General features: G+C 36.2%; 2 protein-coding genes across 2 annotated transcripts; both read right to left on the bottom strand.

Moving 5' to 3' along the window:
* Nucleotides 1–2,122: 2,122 nt before the first annotated feature.
* LOC105046080 (large ribosomal subunit protein eL24) lies at nt 2,123–6,691 on the bottom strand. The gene is made up of 6 exons (XM_010924577.4): nt 6,588–6,691; nt 5,177–5,220; nt 4,815–4,890; nt 4,614–4,715; nt 2,889–3,037; nt 2,123–2,403 (listed from the first exon to the last, which is right to left on the bottom strand). Exons 2-6 carry the CDS (start codon nt 5,185–5,187, stop codon nt 2,250–2,252), a joined length of 492 nt encoding a protein of 163 aa, XP_010922879.1. The 5' UTR covers nt 5,188–5,220; nt 6,588–6,691; the 3' UTR covers nt 2,123–2,249.
* Nucleotides 6,692–10,667: 3,976 nt separating this feature from the next.
* On the bottom strand, nt 10,668–20,260 carry LOC105046081 (zinc finger protein VAR3, chloroplastic). Its single transcript, XM_010924578.4, has 5 exons — nt 19,645–20,260; nt 19,338–19,455; nt 17,059–17,339; nt 12,744–12,842; nt 10,668–12,624 (listed from the first exon to the last, which is right to left on the bottom strand). The coding sequence occupies exons 1-5, from the start codon at nt 20,109–20,111 to the stop codon at nt 10,878–10,880; spliced, it is 2,712 nt and encodes a 903-aa protein (XP_010922880.1). The 5' UTR covers nt 20,112–20,260; the 3' UTR covers nt 10,668–10,877.
* Between the last annotated feature and the right edge of the window lie 1,271 nt (nt 20,261–21,531).

Genomic DNA, 21,531 nt, shown 5'->3' with positions numbered 1-21,531 from the left:
ACCTCTAAGTTTCCTTAAGGTCAACTTCGACGATGGTGTTAAAGGTTCCAAGGATGGTTCGGGCTTTGTCATCTACGATCTTTAATATTGGTAAGTGTCACCTTCTTGACAATACTATTCCTACAGCAGAGCTGCAAGTTGCCTGGGCTGGTACATTCTTTGCAAGGCTGCAGCGGCACGTGGAGAGGCTAGTTATGGAAGATGATTCGGCCATGGTCATCAATTGATTGCAGAAACATCCAAGGGTCGATGTTGCTCACCTTCTTTTTAGTAATACTTGGCACCTTATTCAGGGTTGCTCAATTGAGATCAAATATATCTATTGTGAGGCCAACAGTGCAGCCGATTGGGTGGCCTCCTTCGTGGCTAAGTACTCCAGAGCTGTATGGACTGAGATGGCTGAGCTATCGCAAGCATTTTAGGATATTCTTCCTTTTGACCTTTGTGGTTGTGTTCATACTCATGTATGGGTACTCCGTCTTATCCAAAAAGAAGGAGGAGGAGGAGAAGGAAGGATGCAAATGAAACCAGCCTCTCATGAACAGCTGAAGCACAACTTGATAGAAGGCTCATCAAAGCCTGTTAATGGAGTTAATGGGCCACAAGACTCAAGCACAAGTTATTTATTCGCTTAACTAGCAAACGGATGTATCTCGTATCTTAGCTTGCTCCAATTAATTGCACATAACTTTCTGTTATGATTTTAGTATTGTATAAACAACCACAGTAGAGCTTGATGTCGGTTGTATTCAACCCAAGAAAGAATTGCAATGACAAGTAACAAATATATTTTGTTTTCGACTGGCCATAAGACAGACGATCCATAGAATTGTGTGTGATCCATCCAGTTCCAACTTTCATCATCAGATAAGCCTTCTCAAGTAATCATTACCATCATTTTCGTTGTTGATGTTTCATCAGACCATTAAAATAGCTCCCTTGAATTATTTTCCATTAATTTTTGTTTGCTTTAGCTTTAAAATTTCGATAATTTTAAATGGGATCTTTAACATTGGAGCTGTTTGATAAAACACAACCTTCTGTCACAGTAACCACCATATATTTATGGTCAATTTTCTGTTCTTATTAATCAGCTATTTTTATTATGAACAATTCCTAAATCATTAGGTAATTATAGCAACAATGAAAATAAGTAATAATTTAGTAAATAACACCTGCAGTTTTGCTCTGATGCCAGTGTTATCATGTATTAGGAAGAAAGACTTATAAACTATTCAATCATATAAAAACATTGGATTATACATGTTGCCCACCTCAACCATCCCTACGATAAGCATCCCTCAAATTTATAATCCATTACCTGAAGACCTTCATAAAGTGATCTAGGTTGCACATAATCCAAAAACTGAATCAAACCCAAATTCACGTACCATACAAGCATGTTTTTGTCATTTCAACAGTCTTTTTTTCTTGGTAAATCATTTCAACAGTCTTTAACATAACCTACCGCAATGCCTTCAACAAAACGCTGTAACATTCATAAACTTAATTATGTGTCGGTACAGCATTGGAATGAAGCAGGTTGCCTGCGAGCACCTCAGCTTTTTCCAGCAATTGCTTTTAAGCAGTAAGAGACTAAAATCAATAAGACCCTGTTGCTCGCCTACTCGCTCGATGAAACCATGCTGATGCGCTACAAAGCGCAAAAATCGAAACCAGATTTGCCCAAATTTGACGCATCGTTTGGATACTACTTAATTTCTCTGCGTTCGCATCAGTTTTTAGATGTCAGTAGTGATCCAAAGCTGCGGATTTTGGGTGTCCACAAAAGGCTTAATTATATGTATGTATGTATCTATATATATGTGTGAGCGCGCGCACATATATCTATATGTATGGTCATCCAAACTGTACCCAAGATGTTACTGAATTCGCCATCATAAAAATTCTGAAGACACATACGAGCCTGTGGTCATCCAAACTGTACCCAAGATGTTACTCAATTCGCCATCATAAAAATTCTGAAGGAACTAAAAGTCTACGAACTACAGTACAAATTAGTATCAACAGCCAAATCGCTCATCAGCCCTAATAGCTCAACCAGCCCCTGCTGCTGTGCAGAAAAAATCACCAGTACCGTCGAAAACAGTAGGCAATGAAATAACGACAAAGCAAAGTGCTTCAAATAATGTTTCTCATGGGACTGAGAAGAAAAATCGAATAAAGTTAGTTTTGCAAAAATACAACTGACAAAGCAAAAATAGGAGAAATCAGCAAAGTTACGGACTTCAACGCTTCCCACCACCACCACCAAGCTTTGGGCCTTTAGGAGCCTTACCCATGCTACCGCCCTTTGTCTGGATCTTCTGGGTTTTAGCCATCAGTTCTGCCTTCTTAGCTTTCTTTTCATCCTTGGTCTTCTTTATACGCTCCTTAATCTCACTGCAAACGGCAGAACCCATATCACTTACATGCTAGGATAATGTGCAAGTGCTAATCTAAATACAGATAGCCAACATCCAATAAAGATCCATTTTCTAGTAAATATTGTCACTATAACGACCCCAATGCCTGAACAATTCTTGATCAATTAAAATTGTTTTAATATACGCAACAGCATTAATAAATTATGTAAAATAGAGTTCTATGAAAGCTAGAAGTATGAAGAACAGCAAAAAATGAGAGCATAACTTAAAATTGAGGGCAAACAGAAAAAGAAAGAAAAGTTAAGCAGATAACGCTAACGTAGAAATAAGAATCATCTATCATGAAGGGAATAGAAGGCCAACTTGACAACAGAATTGATTTTCACAGGTATAACATTATGTTAAATCTATTGAGCAGAGTACAGACGCCAGAATTTCCTATATAGCTTAGTCTTCACCCATCTATGATGCTCAGAACAACCAGTTGGGGGAGAAATATACCGAAGAGCTGCTTCTCTTGCAGCATCGCGAACCTCAGGTTTCTCAGTTCTCCTCTTTTGAATAACTTCCAGGGTAGCACCAACAATTGATCTTGAATATGGTTTCTTTGTTGTTCGACGTCTCTTTTTAATGGTTTCAGCATGAAGATCCTGCAGCCACAACCAGGTGAATAATCTTTAATTCTCACACACCCAAAAAAAAAATTAATTATTGAGCTCATAAAAATAACAGCAGCAGCAATACCAATATTGAACATGGTATGTTGATTCACAGAATGCAAACTCGATTTAAAAAGAGCTTCCCCATTCTCAAGAGTGACAATTTAACCAAAAAGGGAGAAAAAAAGAAAAAATACATACTGTGTGAAGCAGGCCCACTACTCTGACAGTAATATTGTTTTCAAAACAAATGTTTGTCCATTCTGGCTCATTTGCATAGGATATGATATAACATCTTATGTGACAGGAGCTGCCTACTCAATTTGCTTAAGTGCTAGGGAGAACCACAACACCTTCCCTAGAAAGGTGTAATTACAGCCAATACCTTCGCTTCTCTATAACCACCCGGACAACAACCAGTCAGGCACCACTTAAGCATTTGACATGGCACCCAAAATGATCCTTTTGGTATTTACCTTTGTTCTTGTGAGGAAAGGTATTTACCTACTCACACTATTAATATAGTATGAAGATATTTCTACATTATTCATAGCTATTTTACAAGCTTATGCATCATGTGGGAAAAAATGGAGAACAGATATATATATATATATATATATATATATATATATATATATATATATATATATATAGAGAGAGAGAGAGAGAGAGAGAGAGAGAGAGAGAAAGAGAGAGAGAGAGAGAGAGACTACCCATAGATACTGAAAAGAACGACAAACAATTTCAGCATCTGAAAGCGGTGAGTTGACATTTACTTGCTTGAAAAAAGGGAAGCAGAAGCTTTTAAAACTAATTACTTTAAATGAAACTAAAGTATCCCCACCACATTATAGACAAATAATAAACCAGCTAGTACAAGAGTTCAAAACTTGTGCAACATGTATGTCTCTACAGAAGGCTGCAAGAGTATAAGTAGCTCCTCATACTCTTTCCTTGGATGCTAATAATGCAACTGAAGAATGAAAACTAACTACTTCCTCCAGACATCCCATCTCCTAATGGAGTTAGCAGATGGTTTTCGCAAATAGATGCCTAAACATCAAATGAGCACAACCAATTTAAACTTATAAGTGTGCAATATCCCAATAACACAACTACATATTAACCAATCAATAGAAATAAAGAGTACTAGCAGAAGTCAAGAAGAAGCAACAAAAATATGATCATCAGTCCAAACACAATTTGCATTATCCAGTAGTTGTCATGCAAAAAATTACCATTTGATCAACGAAAATATATTTAACATTCAAATGAAAAACAAACAATTTATTCAAAATTTTGAATTAATGGGCAAGCATAACTGTTTATCCTAAATTACAAGATTCTATATCATCTACTTAAGCAGTCCCATTTACTTCCCAAGAACTCTTCAACTTGAAATGGAGATTGGAATTAAAAAGGCAGATCAATAGAGACAATATGATGGAACCCTATGCCCAAGAAAATTTGTCTCTTAGGATGGGCACTGTTAACTGATGCCTGTGATCACTTATTTTACGGGCATATATGTTAGACAAAAAGTAGAAACATTAATTGATGAAAGTACCTTCTTGTGTTGCTTCCTGTACATAGCTGTCCAGGTAAGCTTCGCAGGCTTCAGGCGGTTGTGGAAGTAGAGCTTACATTTTGAGTTGGCAAAAAGAAATACCTAAAAAGAAGAATAACGATTGTTGTCAACACAAAATTATATATAATTGTGTCCTAATGTCAAGGTCTTTTTGTCCTATAGAATCTGAATTTTTTTTACCTGGGAGTCAGATCGAACAAATCGGATACCCTTTCCTGGGTATATCTTAGCACCACTAAAACGGCAAAGTTCTGTCCTGCATTTTCAAGCACACCCTTTAAAAGTTAACATACCAGCAACACATACTATTAGACTTCAAAAGCAAACACGTAAGTTTTTAAATTTGAGCAACTAATAGAATTATGAAGACTGGATCTGCTACCAGTCACAAGATGAATGAAGTTATGACAACATAAGCACAAAAAAGGGAAAACAAAGGTCGATGACATATTCATGGAATGGATCAGTTGTTTCTGCAGAACATAAAGAACAAAATAAAGGAGTGGAAAAAAAAAACCATGAATCAGGATGATGTCACATACTTCAGAACCATCTTTTTCACCTTCAGATGACTTTACCACTTTTCCTGAAGACATTTAATAATAACAAGCAATCAGAATGTCAAAAACCAAACAGCAAGAATTGCTAGAGAACTTTCAAAAATAAAACTGATAATAATGGTAAAAATTTATCAACCAAAATTTTCTTTGAAACCATATGTAGGCATCACAAACTATGGGCAGCATCTGCCAGAATTTAGGTACAACAGTTACAACATAGAAATGTTCTTCAACACTGAAGTATTGTTGGGTGTTTACTGGCAGCAAAAACACGATTAGTTCATTCTGCAAACCAGGTCCCCATGTTGTTCTTGCACATTAAGATTAAGCAACCACGCAAACATCATGAAATGGAGCCTCAGTACATGTGCAGAATTTCAACGCACAAATAAACCAGCAATGCAATTTAGAAGGAAGAAAGTAACACAAAGGCCAATATGTCTAGAAAATACATAACATATTGGTATTAGTACAATAACAAATCAATCTAAGCACAACAATTTGCAAAATTTTAAAGCACAATGGCTGTTTTGTGTGGCTCAATATACTAACATGTTCCATTAAACATGTAAATAATGTCTGCATAAGGATGGAGGTCCCAACAAATATTCAACATGATACATTATCCATCAGAATGCACTACTGTTATCGAGACCAGATGGAGGACAGTTCTAGGGCTAAATGGCCTCCAGCAAGACCACGTAAAACATATAAGATGTCGATATGAACTCTGATCCAAGTTATATAAGTTCATTAGTAAGCATATACCGAGTTTCATCAAAAAAAAAAAAAGTAAACTTAGGCCCCATCAAAACCTCGCTAACGATACCACCGAAAAATTACTCAATATCATCATAAACAAATTCCGTGACACTTCATATCCATCAAAAAGGAGTATCTCTAAAAGGAAAAGAAGAAAAAGAATAAATCAAAGAACATTCACCAATTGACTTCATCCAATAAGATACGAGACTTCAAGAGTTAACCATTTCATGACAAGTATCCCATTAACATTATTATACAGATATTTCTTTGCGAAAAAAAAATTAAAAAAAAAAAAAACAAAAGAGAGGTGACAATTGAGAAATACATCTAAGAAAAATAGGATCTAAACTTGCGTGGATCTCAGAGAAGGACAGATCTGAGCCAAGAAGATGACAAGAAGTTCCAAAGCTCCGAGACAATACCCAGACTCAAATCCGACGCGCATTGCGAACCAAAGTGCGATTAAACCCTAACGATTTGTAAAGCAAAATAAATCAACCGAAACCCATGAACCTATAAGCTACACCGGACGTAGTATTCTCCAAGAAAAAGAGCAACCCGATGGTTAGATTGGGACATGGGATCGCAACTACGCAGAAGAACGGATCGATGAGGGTCGGAGACGTACCAGAAGGAACCCTGGCCGCGGAGAGAGACAGCGGAGGGAAGTCTCGGAACAAGGCGCAAGGGTTTGCCGCCCACTAGGGTTTTTAAGCGACACTAGAGTTGCTGTGACGCAAACCCGGATGAATCAGGACCGTCCAATATATTAAGCCCTTCGATCCACGTGCACAGATGCGATGTGCCTGAGCTGGAAATACAAAATTGAGATGTCACAATTTCTGCCTATGGTACTTGGCTACAACCATTTTCTTTATAAATAAATAATTATAAAATATCAGCCAATGAAGATATTTAGAGATTTAAATTGAGTTTAATATCAGCTGATCATGGATATTGAGAGACTTGAATTGAGTTTAACTTCATATATCATAAATATATTTTTCGAAAGGTGAATAGGATGAGTATATTGATTGTAAAAAAAAATTTTTTGTTGTATCAAAATATTTTTCAAATATTTAGACGATGGGATGTATTTACTCAAAAATTTTATAAAATATTTTTTTTAAAAATTTAAATATAAATAAATAATTAATTAATTATAAAAAATAATTTAAATTTATGGTGCAAAACTAGTTAATAAAGATGTTGATGTATATAATTATTAACTTTCAATCATACCATCAAGTTCCCAAGAAAGAAGAATAATCAGTCACAGAAATGTGAATGGGAGGTTCAGGCTACGAGGCTGCAATTGCCGTCGCTCAATGTGCATGCTTACTAGCAGGTGTCAGTCCATGGACCATATCATTGTATGCCTGCTTGTGGAATTCAAGCCTATGGACCACGTAATGAGCAACAAGGATGCAGCTACCAAAGGCCCAGGCCTCATCTATAAATTTCCAGTATTATTGTATGTAAATAGAATACTTGTGCTATTATTATTTGTTTATTTAGATGGGTGAATCAAGACGAGAGGAAGCCGGGCAAGATTTTTGAGGAGGTGGGTAGAATTGAGGTGAGACCTGATCAAGCTCAACTCCCCAGTATACAACGTCTACTGAATTTGCCGGTTCACCTAATGACTTGCATTGTATTGCCATATCTCTCTTATAAAATAAGAATGTCAAAAGCCGCCCTTCAAATCAAAATGCTGTTTTCATGCGTGCCTATTTCCTTCCTCTCCTCTAGGCTGATGGCCAGCACAAACTAGTATTTCTCTCCTTTACTCTATGTTTGGTCAGGGTCACAAGAAGATGGATGGAGAGGATTGAAATGATGGATTGCCTCTATCCATTATTTGATTTAAAAAATTAAAAAAAAATAAAAAAAAAGAGATAGTCTATCCACCGTGGTCCACCATTTTATGTCCTTCCAAATTGGAAGGATGAAGAAAGGATAAATAGAGCATTGAAGACTGGATTTTGGCATTGATAAAATTATCCTTTATTAACTTTTTTGATAAAAATATAATACTTTTCCATATTTTTATTTATATTATTTATATATATTTATATATATACTATTAATCATATACCATTAAACTAGTTAATTGATAATAATGATAACTTTTATATTAAAGCTTACTCTCACTAATTAATGAGATCAAAAGGATCTCGGAGAGTTATTCTTTCCAAAGATGATCTTTCTAATCAGTGAAGATTGTTGTATTTGATATTATTTTTTTATCATACTATTTATATTTATATTTTTTATTTAAAAAATATAAAAAATAAAAAAATAAAACTTGATATATGGTATTGCGAGAGATTATCCTATAATCTCATGTGTCAACATAGAATGTTACCTCTAATACCCGTGTATTGCTTTATTATTATTATATAGAATAGATAGATTTTTTTATAATACTATTTATATTTTTATTTCTTATTTAAAAAATAAAAAAAAAATAAAACTTGATACATGGCATTGTAGAAGATTATCCTATAATCTCACGTGTCAACACGGAATGTCACCCCTAATTATCATGTATTGCTTTACTATTATTTTATAGATAGATAGATAGATTTTTTTATCATACTATTTATATTTATATTTTTTATTTTAAAAAATATAAAAAAATAAAAAAAATAAAACTTGATACGTAGCATTGCGGGATATTATCCTATAATCTTATATGTCAATATGATATGCCATCCCTAATACCCATATGTTGTGTTACTATTGTTATATAGATATAGATAGATAAATAAATTTTTTATATCATATTATTTATACTTTTATTTTTTATTTAAAAATATAAAAATAAAAAAAATAAAACTTGACATATGGCATTGTGGGAGATTATTCTATAATCTTACGTATCAACACGGAATACCACCCATAATATCCGTGTATCGCTTTATATTTTTATTTTAAAAAATATAAAAAAAATTTTACATGTGGCGTTACAGAAAATTATCCTATAATCTTACGTGTCAACACGGAATGCCAACCCTAATACCTGTGTATTGCTTTACTATTATTATATAGATTTTATTAGTCATTATTTTAATTTTAGTATATAATTTTCATAATTATAATTAAATAATTAGATTATATTCTATTTCTTTATTTATATTTACTATTTTTTAATTAACTATCTGTATAATATTAATTAACTATTTAAACTAAATTATAAATTAATTAATAATTTATATAATTAATTTATTAATAATTAAGTTTTTATCAAAGAGTAGTTTAATAAAATATTATACAAATATCATCAATCCTTTCTCTCATTCATTCTATATCAAGCCGATGAGAGAATCATTTCCACCCATCCTTCCATATTTCATCAAACATATAAGAGAATGAATAGAAAATTCAGTTATCTTTTTCTCCATCTATTCTTCCTCTTTCATTCATCCTTCTTTCAATTCATCCTTCGTACCAAACTGAGGGTAATGCTACTATTCCCGGTGGCTTTGATGTATCAGTTTAGCCCAGTACAAACTATTATATCTCCCATTATTCAGAATTTGATATAAGGAGTCCTATGCAATTCTCTCGACTCCCGTTAGTGGACTCTGCACTCGTCCTTCTAATTCAGGCCTTAATTCTCAGTCTTCTACCATGGTTGGAGCCTTTCATTATCATTTCTTAGCTCTTAGCACTGCTTTGTAGCTGCTAACTAGGTAGTTGTTTGGCTTCCACTGTGGATTAGGATGCGGTGAAAGACAAGCTCGATATAAGCCCCTCACCTGTCGCGCAAATTTAAATAAATTGCTTTTTCAATTCATGTTGACTCAAACTTGTTTCTTTTGCTTTGTTTAAAGCTTAGGGCTTTCTTAAAGGAAAGAATGGAATGGCACGTTCTCTTTCCATTAGCTGGTATAGGTCAAAGCCATATAAAAGAACTAGATAGTTAAGTTTCTGTCATTATTATTATTATTATTTGAATTTTTCTGCATCAGCATCAGTATCCTTGCTACACCTCAGTTCTTTCTTCTGAACTTTTCCTCTCACAGATCACTACCATGTTTGGTTTTAATATATCATGCATATATCATATGCATATATTATATGGTGAATTGCCAAGTGACAACCATATAACAGAATCTAACTCCACCTAAGTCGAACACAATTCACCGAAGCAAAAATTACTAGCTCAGCACTTTTAGAATAGACAGGTAGTCATGTTTGAACCACCTTCGGATAATCATATTTTCCGCCCAAAATTCTTATACAAAGAATTTTCCCGGAGAGCAAGGGTAACTTTTGATGAGGTACCGGAGAATATCAAATATCTATTGAAAGATTGGACCAGTTTGCTCTTGATTCAGCTAATATGAAGCTCCACACTATACATTGCCACGAACCTTTTTACTGCCACCCAACACATGTTCGTTTGTAGATTACACCATCCATTTGTACTTCCAGCTTGGGGAAACCGTCCACACAACCATGTTAGCACATGTAACACAACTATTAACTAAAGAATCATGTTTACAATACAGCAAAAACCACTAAGCGGCCTCAAAAAAAGATGTTTTGACAAATTTCAGACTCACTTAATAAACCTGCAGTCATTTGAGAAGTGTTTCGTATAAACATTAAAGCAAAAAATTTTCTTATAAAACAGTATCGCACATGCAACAGAACGCAGATTCCCCTACATCAACCAGTAATATTGCAGCATAAAAACTAACGTAAATAAAGACTCATGTTGAATCCGGATCAAACAAAAGCTACATCTCACAGATTCCTCCCTTTTTCAGTAAACAAACAGGTTCTTCCTGGATGTCACAATGTCACAGAAAACTGTAAAGTTTATTGCCATGACATTTGAGAACAAATTTTACTGATCAAATCAGTATGAACAAACAAGAAGTAATAACGCGATCCACTTTCTTTTTCAGTTGGCATCCTTTTCAGGTTCAGAACTAACAATTGGCAGATTTCTTCTGTACTGAGGAGATGTCAACCTCCTCTCCAGTGGGGTCTTCCTCTTGCTCACAACAAATCTGTTCACTCCCTTTCTCATAGGCATTATCTCGGGGAAATCTTCATCAGGAATGTTGCTAAGCTCTGATATGTCCTTTATCTGAGCAACCCTACGAAACCATCTCTCTGCCTTGGCTTCCTCAGACATGTCCAAAGGATCAGGTTCTTTGACAGCAGATCCCTCCAAGCTCTTCCCAGAGAAACCCTGGTTCCAGCTTTCCCTGGAAGTTGGAGAATATTCAGATTTTTGAAGTGAGCTGGCAGTAGAACTGGCACCATCAAATGCACTTTTCTGAGTATATTCACTGTTCCCACCCTCTTTGCTATTGTTCCACGTATTATTTGGGAGCTGAGCTGAAGTTGCAGTAGCTCCACCATAACCTGCATCTACCTTGCTCTCATTATAAGTTTTGCCAGACAAATCTGTGCTATGGCTCTCATTATTAGGCTGACTGTCAGGCCACTGTGATGTATTGCCAGCAGATCCAAAGTTTGAAACCCTTGTCTCAGCTTCTTCCAACTTCTCAGGGACAATCTGACCCTTTTCCGGTGGAGCTGCACCTTCTGATGTAGATTCTACGGTTTGAGAATCTTCTGGTTGCTTGTCTTTCTTTGCAAAGTAATCTGGAGGGAAAGGGACAAAGGGTACAAAATTGGAATTATTGGCTTGCTCCAGAGCTATGCGTCTCTTGTACTGTGGTGATGTCAGAGAACGGTCTTTCTTTTTGCTGATCACAAATCGGTTCTCACCTTTGCGCATCGGCATGATCTCAGGGAAGTCATCATCAGATACTGCACTTGACAAATCTGTGACATTGTTGAGCTCTGCAACTCTCTTGGACCATCTTTCAGATGCATCAGATGATTCATTGTCATTCTTGCTACCAGCTGGGCTTCCAGGGCTCTTAGTTACAGATTCACTCAGCTGACCAGTCTTCATGGAAGTTGAATCTTCCTTATCTGGGAATTGTTGGACATCATTGTTTGAATTCTGCGATTTACTAAACATATCTGCAGGTAAAGGCACAAAAGGAACATGGTCAGGATCTCTCCTTCGGTTTGCCATACTCTGCCTGAGCTCTGAAGAATTAAATCTACTTCCAGCTCCAGTATTAATCTCTCCAGCATCTGACTGATGATTTGTTCCTGGTGATGTTGAACGACCAAGTATCCTGTCTAAAGTCTTGCTGATTGATGAGTCAGAAGTCTTGTCAGATCCCATTCCACTCAAACCTCCAGGCTGAGATTCATTTCCCTCCAAAGGACCACTATTACCCAAATTACCTCTCTGTTGAGCATTAGCCAACCTCCTTTCCAGAGGTGTCTTACGCGTGCTAACAACAAATCTATTAACCCCTTTTCTCATGGGCATAATCTCAGGAAAATCTTCATCAGCTATTGCGCTGCTCAGGTCTGAAGAATCATCTAGCTGGGACACTTTGCCGAACCATCTTTCAGCCTTCTCATCATTGACAGCCAACTTGCGCTCAATTTCAGATTTATCAGTGCTGCTTCTGTTGAGGATCTGTTCCACATTTGAGTTTCTACCATACCCCAAACCAGCTCTTGGTTCAGCAGTACTTACTGAGGTTCCTCCAGGCCGCTTGCAGTCACACCTTAAGCATGACATGTTCCTCCCGTAATTGAAGAAATCACATCTGGAGGAAGTTTAAAAAATAACAATAATACAAATTTACCACCATGAAGAATCAAAAACATAGTTATTAAAAATCCAAATTTCCTGGTGAAACACAAAAGATTGTCAAAACAGGCTTACTGAGGACACTCCCACTCTCCACCAGTCAAAACCCTCTTTGGCCGTGCCCCATTACATTCAAGACATCTCATATTCCGAGCAAAGTTCATGAAACTACACCTGCATGACAAAAATAATACAAGAATCCATTCATTATAGTGCATTCAAAAAGACCAATAAAATGTCATATAAGTTTTCCTTGTCTAGAACACATCGGATAACTCTATTGAGTTTAACGAAAAATCATAAAGTAATATTGTCATAAGGCTAAACAACCAAATTCCACTAAAAAAAATTAATAAATACTAAACGCCGACTATTAGATCATTGGGCTCTAAGAGGTCTTCAGTTTTGTTGATAACCAGCATAAGATATGCAAGAAGTGGCTCCCTTCATGCATAAAGCCACCAAGAACTATAAATCAACAAAAAGAGGAAAAAAAAAAGAATATATCCCAGTACAGGTCACATCTGCACGACTCTTCACCTACAATAATTTCCATGGGAGTATGCTGGGGGGGAATGTGCATCACACTCTTTGCCACCTAAGCTGCTGTTCGATAAGAACTGGCTCTGCATGATCACTGCTCACTTTTGCTGCATGTACCTTCTTTTCAAGATATTCTTAAAACAAAATAACGAACAACAAAAAAAATAAAGTGTGGAAGTCAGGCAATATCTCATTCAAGTGAAATTATATTTAACTCCATCGGGCCAACAAAATTAAATGTCTCAATCAAAAGGTGTTTTCAGCACATCATAAACAAGCAGATCCCTTCTAGATGATGAACAACTAGTGTGTTCTTGAAGAATGACCAATCATTAACATACAAGCCAGGTGATCTGTCTGTTTGATTAGAAGTTGCACAATCATGGCTGGCATATCAAATTTAAAAATCATATAGATGTTCTAAATCTTACCAAATAAGCAGATTAGGAGAGATGGGATTATCCGCCACTTGCCATGCATGGATCAATTACAATCTCTACACTTTGGAACTTCAGCACTACTGTGGTTTAAGAGGCTATCAAGCACATATGAACATAAAACACCTAAATAGTACAGAAGCCAAATCAACCTTATTTCAATGCGGGCCATATGTAGTATTAATGGGACCTGCACAGCTATAGATGTAGTTGTGGTTTGCACAGTTGGAGGTCTCTTTCACTATTTAGGTTCAGCCTTCCCTCTTTGCCTAACAGAGAAGTGAAATCATTATGTACTATGCTCACATTGTCTCCAAGATGAAGAGAGATCTCAGATATCTTCCGTGTTAGGATTTTCAATCACTGTTACAATGAAGGGCAGCTAAACTTTTCACCTTTTTGAGATCTGCTCCATTGGGGATTAAGAAAATTTTGGGAAAAAAAAAAAAAAGAAGCTGCTGCACTAGACAAATATTCAAGTTTCACATAAAACCAATTGGCTTTCAGCCAACAAATGATCATGTTTACATCTTTTGAAGTAATACTTAATTGGGCTTTTACAGTGAAATGAAAACTAGATATATTTGAAAACTGTTTCCAAGTATTAGAACATCACTTCAAAAGTCACTAAATTAACAAACTGGAAAACTTTGATGATTGAAATGTCGTCCAACATGCAGTCATAACTGCATTAGCTGCTTTGATACAGACCTGTCTCATATCATACAAGCACATGTTTAAATAACTATAGTGATTGAATGAATGAATAAATAAATAAAATAGGAGAGAAAGGGAAAAAAGGAGCGAAGGAAGTGACTAAAGGAAAACAATTCGAGAAGTTAATCACAAGAATCTACTGAGTGCATGCACCTGCTATATATATCACACTCAGTTGATTGGATTTTTAAGCCAGATCTAGTCAACTGAATTTGACCCACACATACACACATAAGCATATATATGTACATATATTAGGCTCAGTCAACCGGATTTTAAATCAGATATCCTTTTTTTTCTTTTTTTCTTTTTTTTTTTTTTTGTTTTGGGGGGGGGGGGGGGGCGCACTAATGATCCAACCTGTTGAATATGATCTACCATCTTAACCTGCTTATAGACCAAAAATCTAGTAATTTAGAGACCCTTTGGCTTATGCATCAAGCAATCAAAAAATAGAAAATTTAACTAACATGATACAATGCACCTCATTTAATCCAAATGACATTACAATCTACCTTAAGATAAACAAACCAGAAGTACTTCAGTCATAATTTATGAAACAATCAGGAAAACCTTATTTAAAGAAATAAAAAATAAAAAATCCCATCACTAGCATGTTGCTGCATGGCCTAGCTTGATACGTCATCTAAGTCATACAGATGACATTGTTTTAAGCTAATCAAGATAGAATAGTATTCCATGATTTATTTAAACATTGGTCAAACTGGAGTTGTAGTTTCAATTCCTCCTCCCAAACTATACCAAGCTTGCAGTTTAAGTAAAATTCCATTCTGAAACATGATATAATATGTCAGCAGGTACTATAGCATATAATACTATATTTAGTATATTCACAAAGCTGACAGTACAGAAATATGTTGACTAGTAGATTTCATAAGCTAGACTCTTGGAAATTTATGTTGCTTATAGTATTTACATTCCTTCTACACAAACTCAATTTTAATTCACACATGCATTTTTGCATGCATGTGCCCTTTCTCTCATGTTTTCTGGAAGCAACAATTCAAACCAAGAGGCACAAAGTTATTTTTATATATTCAAAATATAAATAAAAAAAAACTAAAAATACAATGATTACAACCATGATAATAGCATTGATAATAACAATACTCTTTTTCATAAATAATAAGTCATCTCCAAGCCAGAATTTTGAATTTTGAGGGAAGAGGGGATACAAGTAATGCATATATATTTGTCAATCAGAATATCTGAAGAGCTATTTTATTTGAAGAGTAAAACTCTTCTATATAACACCCTACCTATTCAGCAACAAGTTTAAGGCTTCAAAGGAGAAAAGGTGAAAAATGTTAATTTAGCCATGCCATCCTCTCCCTCATCTTCTCAGATCATCTACCATTTCATCACTTCCCCACTTTTGAGAGAAAGATTAGGATAAAATTCTGAAATATCATGTTGAAAAATACTATTGCTCCCCATCTAAAACAAAAAAATAGATACAAAACTAAACTGGGTCCTCAGTAATCCAAGTTGGGAAGATCAAATGAATAGGTGGTGGACTTGGAACAGCAGAGATCCTTTTTTCTTTTCTTTTCTTTTTGGGTGTGCCGCATGTGGTTGCATAAAGTTAATGGGACCAGAAATGTGGCTGGACAATGCTAAGTGAGCTATATATACAACTAGACAATGCTAAGCAGGACATCAGTGCATTAAAAAAAAAAAAATTGCTAAGTGGGACCAACTCAGCCTACATGCAGCTCAATCGCAAATCTTAGCCACATATGGCAAATGCTTTGCAGTCAAAATGCCACATCCATATATGCAACCACAACACCACATTTTAAAACATTGATTATATCATCATGTGTGAGAATGTCTACTAAGACATAACCATAACCATCCAGCCTTTTTTCAACTATTTATAGTCAGCTTTTTTGGATCCTCATTCACCAAAAATTCCTATTTAGGGCCACTTCTAATGTTATCCCAAGTTTCTCCGTATCCTTCTTCACAACCTTCATCCATATTACCTTGGGTTTCCCCTTCTTAATAGAGCCTCCTTATACATATCCTTACCATCTTAATTGATTTCCATCACTTTATCCTTAATTTATACAACTCCTACATTTCCTCTAATATATTCCTTTCTTTATCTATCTTTCTAGTTTGACCACACATCCATATTGACATTCTCATTTTCTAATCAGCTGAATAACCAATAATATAAACCGGGATGCACATATATAATAACTTAACCATTTAAAGTGCAAGAAATATTTTCCAAGAGATGAGAAGGAACGAAACACCTGGAATTATATCATTACAATAATGGTGAAACATTAGCACACAAGTTAGCAAAATTACGCAGCATGATCACATGAAACATAACAACTTCCATGAGGTCTAGAATACAAATGGTAAAGCAAATTGAAACTTTTTAAAAACATATTGTTGAATTAATTTACTGAACAGAAACTAAACAACCAAACTTACATGGTGCCCTTACAAAGAAATGTTTTATATTAAGAAAAAGGGTCATATAATTTAGCCACCACATAAAGAACGCATCTATTATTAAGCAGGTGGAGATAATCAAGGAAATTCAAAGCAGGAAACAAGGATTTTGTTGAGGCATGATAACATTGGTACTTAAAAAATAAACAAAATGATATTTAAAAAAAAAAGAGAGAGAGAAAGAGACGGATGCAACTTACGTTGGGCAAATCCAGTCGCCCCTTTTCATTTCAATATTTTGACTAAGAGGCCTCGAAAACTGTTCATGTCTCAGACGTTCCTGTCTTGGAGACTCAGTAGAACTGGATTCCCGACCAGCTGAGCTCACATTAACCAACTCAACTAACAGGTTCCGCACTGATGCTTCAATAAGTTCTCTAGCTTTAAGGTAGTTCTCATCTAAAGTAATAGGATGGTTGCACGCATAGCTCAACAAATACCTCATGACATCAACTGTTTGTGCCATTGCAGGCTCCAATACCTAATACATTCCCAACAGTCAACAACTGATTTTGGTTAGCAGAACTATTTCACAAAAATGTTTATTTAAAATGAGCCACATATGGATCAAAATTTAAAAGCATGACCAGACCGTCCGGTTGAAACAGGTTTGACTAAAACCAGGTATTATTTTGGTTCAGTCAAGATTTAATCAAAATAGCAACTGTTTGGGCCTGGTGGTATCCAAAGTTCAGAACAACCAATCTGCCCAAGTTGCAGATGCGTTCAAAAATCAGGGCTGGGTCTCAACAAAGGTAATGTGATGACCAGTTGGTATATGCACCAGATGCAAAAGCCTTGTTACATTTGCTTCATAAAGCTACATAACCAGTGTGCAACTCGACTTGTTTTGCCAAGAGTAACACCATGAAATGCTTAATCACAATATGCAGCACTTCTACCATTGCAATATTAGAAAACCATATGATTTAACTGTGGTATTAGGCAAAACCAGTTCCAGTTAGACTGCATGTATTTCCATTTGGCGGTCATTCTGGAGCGATGACAGGATGGATATTTACATAGCTAGTTTATGAGTAATGCAGACTTCTGCCTGCATATCCTTCAAAGATATATTGCTTCTCAAATAGTTGAAGGGCCACATTTACCTTCTAAATGTTTGATTTAACTTTAGTACACTGAAATATGTCAAAGAAATCAACCCATTGTTGAAAACCACAAGCAACAGCCTGAGAGATACGCATGGAAAACCGGGACACCAGGAATCCCTGGGATATCATAGTGATATTATAAATAAGATCATGAGGATACAATCTCCAACAGATTGGAAAGGAACTCTATCTGCCATGAAGAACCAATCTCTCTCTGAAAAAGATAATGTTCATTGAGATCCATTTGTAAGTGGAGTACATGCAAAACCCCGGGCTTTGAAGTGTATAACTGGATTTCAGAGTATCTTCCAAGCACAGTAGGTTCCCCACCTACTATTAGACCATGAAAGGACATGATCAACATCCAAATTTCTAATTGTAGCAGGCACTTTACTACCAGGAAGACTTAAAGACCCCAAGCACGTATTGTAGTGGCTGCCTCTTCTATCCTAGCAAACCTTCTGATGATTATTTGATACGTACCTCTCTACAACTTGGAAAACCACCGCTTAACCCAAAGAAATATTTAAAGCTACAAGGAAAATGTTTAAAGGTGGATAACTGGTTGCAGATATATAAAGAGAGCAGAAGAATTGGAGAAAATATATAAGCACGTATTTAGACAGAGCGAAATCTCTCCTGCCATCTATTGGCTGCATGTCATGTCCCTACAATCTCCAACATTCGCTTGAAAGAACCAACACCTGATGACAATTCAACATTGAAAAGAACCCACTGGTGGTGCGCTCAAAAACCATAGATAAGCCTTTAAACCCCACCCGAAAAAAAAGAAGTTATGGGTAAGCCTAGTGGTCAAACAATGGATCAACCTTTAGATATTGCTTATGTATTACAATATTCATGCTTCCTTTTTCACTTCCTCTTATTTCTCTTTCCTCCTCCATTACCATCCATCTACTCTTCTTCCTCTGATTCATCTTGCATATTTTCCTTAACTTTCTTCCATTCGTTTAATTTACCAGCTCTTATGACTCATGGTCCCTCGAAAGACGGTCCCTTGAAAGACCAATGACTTTCTTACAAAATGCTAATGAATTTACAAAACTTAGCCACCAAACTGATCCACAAAACTTAGCATTGCCTATCTGGAGATTGGCAGCGAAGTAATCATATTGATGACATGTGCTAGAAAGTGCTACTCAGTAATATGAATTAACACTTGGTAAAAGGAACAAAAAAAATGTAACAGCCAATTTCATACTTGACAACGAAAAATCTTAAATAAATGGAAACCATTACTATCACTACATAGCAAATGCATACCATGGAACTAGCCATTTCGGCAAGATACTAGTAAGAACTAACAAATGATTCTGAAACTAGCCATTTCGACAGCTGGAACTTACATTGGCTCCATCACCACTTAAGAACGACTGCAAGCGCCTGGTTGAATTCGCACCATTCCTAAACAACAACGGCGATCCATTCTCCACAATAACCTTAAGATCCTTCTTTGGCAGCAGCCTAACCATTTTTCCAAAGAACAATCAGATGATGCACTCATATAAATAATCAATTTATTGATCTAAACAAACGCACAGACACCTAAAACAACCATTTAAAACTGCTATCCGAATTCATGATCAAACAGAATCAAAATCAAAAATATTCCCACCGGAATGAGCAACTTTCCAACAAAAGCCACCACATCACCTCAATAAATCGGGCCGGTCCCTGGCAAAAGCGAGGCAAGCCTCAGCAGCCTTCACGAACTCTTCCGACAGACCCTTGTGGTCCAGGAACGAGTCATCAACATCACCAGCAGCCACAGAATCCCGCCGCTCGTAATAACCTCTGGCCACGAGATAATCCACCAGCTTCGACCACTCCGGCCACGGGTGCCCGGCCCTGGAATTGGGCGGGGAGGCCAGGGACTCCCCATAGCCCTCCCTGGCAACGGCCTGGGTGTGGACCTCCTCTGCAGCTCTGACGGAAAATCCACACCGGGGGCGGGGAGCGGATGGGAGGAGGCGGCGGTGGGAGGAGGAGGCGGCGGCGACCGAGGAGAGGGAGGCCAGCTGGACGCGGGAGTGGCGGGCGAGGCGGAGGGCGGAGGGGCGGGGGTAGATGAGGGGGAAGGGGGTGGAGAGGAGCATGAGGAGCTTGGAGGCGCCGCCCATCACATACACCGGAGCATGAAAAGGAAGCGGATTCCGGTGGGAGGCGACGAGAGCGGCGCCGGATTCCAGAGGGGCAGGGGGAGGCGGAAACCTAGGGAGCGAGTGGTGTGGAAGAAGGGACGAGAGTAAGGGGGAGAGCGAGGGCTTTAGGATGGTGTTTTACTTCGAGAGAAGCTTCTGGATTTTAGAGAGTGGTGTTATCTTGGTTGGCAAAAGAGAAAAATCCGAGTGTTGAACTAATTGTGGTGATGAAGGCTGATCGCTTGATCGATGCGCCCCGGCTCGAGTTGTCAAAAGGCGGACATGAGGACGTTAGGATCGATGGCATCATTGACCTGATCAAACAATATGTAGCTTTTTCTTTTTGTTTGGAATATATAGTTTTTACAAAGATAAAATGGTCAGCAGCTGTTTCCTTTATTTTTGGTCTTTTTGCCTTTCTCTTGATGTCATTTTTCCCTTCTTTGTATTTTTAACCATTATTGTTCCATTGATGAAATTAATTTTGTTGGGCTTTTTCTCTCTTGCTCTAAAATTTTTAGGAAAAAATATATTAAAATTAGCAGTTGAGTAATTATGTGAAAAAGTTCAATCCTTACATCACTATCATGATGACTTAAAAATTCATTAGAGTTACATAAGATGGATGATTTACTTTATCATATTCAACATGAATCAAGTTGGATAAATACTTGATTATTTTAAAAAAAGTTGCTATATAACATTGAGCAAACTAACTCGATTGCTTTTTTTCTTTGATATAGGAGTAGTTTAACTTCTTGAATTATTGAATTTTGATCTATATCAATGGATAATTCAGATTAATTTTTATATTTCAAGGGAGAAATAAAACAAAAATCCGATCTTTGATGATCCTCTCATAATCTCTCCATAAGCTCTAATATATATTAATTCTTATAACATCTTTTCTCAATAATAATTAGGGGATTGCCAAGCTTGTAATATTCATAAATTAGATCATTGGTATTACACTAAGCCTTGAGAGAGGATAAAAAGCAAAAAAAACAACTGGTGAAAAATTTGCATGATGAAAAGATGACAAAATACTTAATATCATAGCTTCCAATAAGTGTACGAGACAAAGCCAATCCCAATTTTAATGTAGAAATATTATTTGGTACCATAGATTTTATTGGTGGTATAACAATCAATTGCCCATAAAAATTTTTTTCTCAATATCTTTTATGTTAAGTCTCTTATCTTGGACACAAATTATTGTGTAAAAATATATTTCTACATGTTACCATTGATATTGCAAAATATAAATTATCAGTTATCTTTGCATAGCACTTATACTTCAAAATCGGTAATAACTATTTAAGCACTTAGCAAGCTATTAGTACTTTTTTTTTTGGTATATTTTACAAAAGGCATGGAAATCGAGTGGAAAAGTATATTG

The sequence above is a fragment of the Elaeis guineensis genome, chromosome 5 (assembly GCF_000442705.2).
Source record: "Elaeis guineensis isolate ETL-2024a chromosome 5, EG11, whole genome shotgun sequence".
In the NCBI taxonomy this organism is placed as follows: Eukaryota; Viridiplantae; Streptophyta; class Magnoliopsida; order Arecales; family Arecaceae; genus Elaeis; species Elaeis guineensis.
This window is presented reverse-complemented; position numbering and strand designations above follow the sequence as displayed.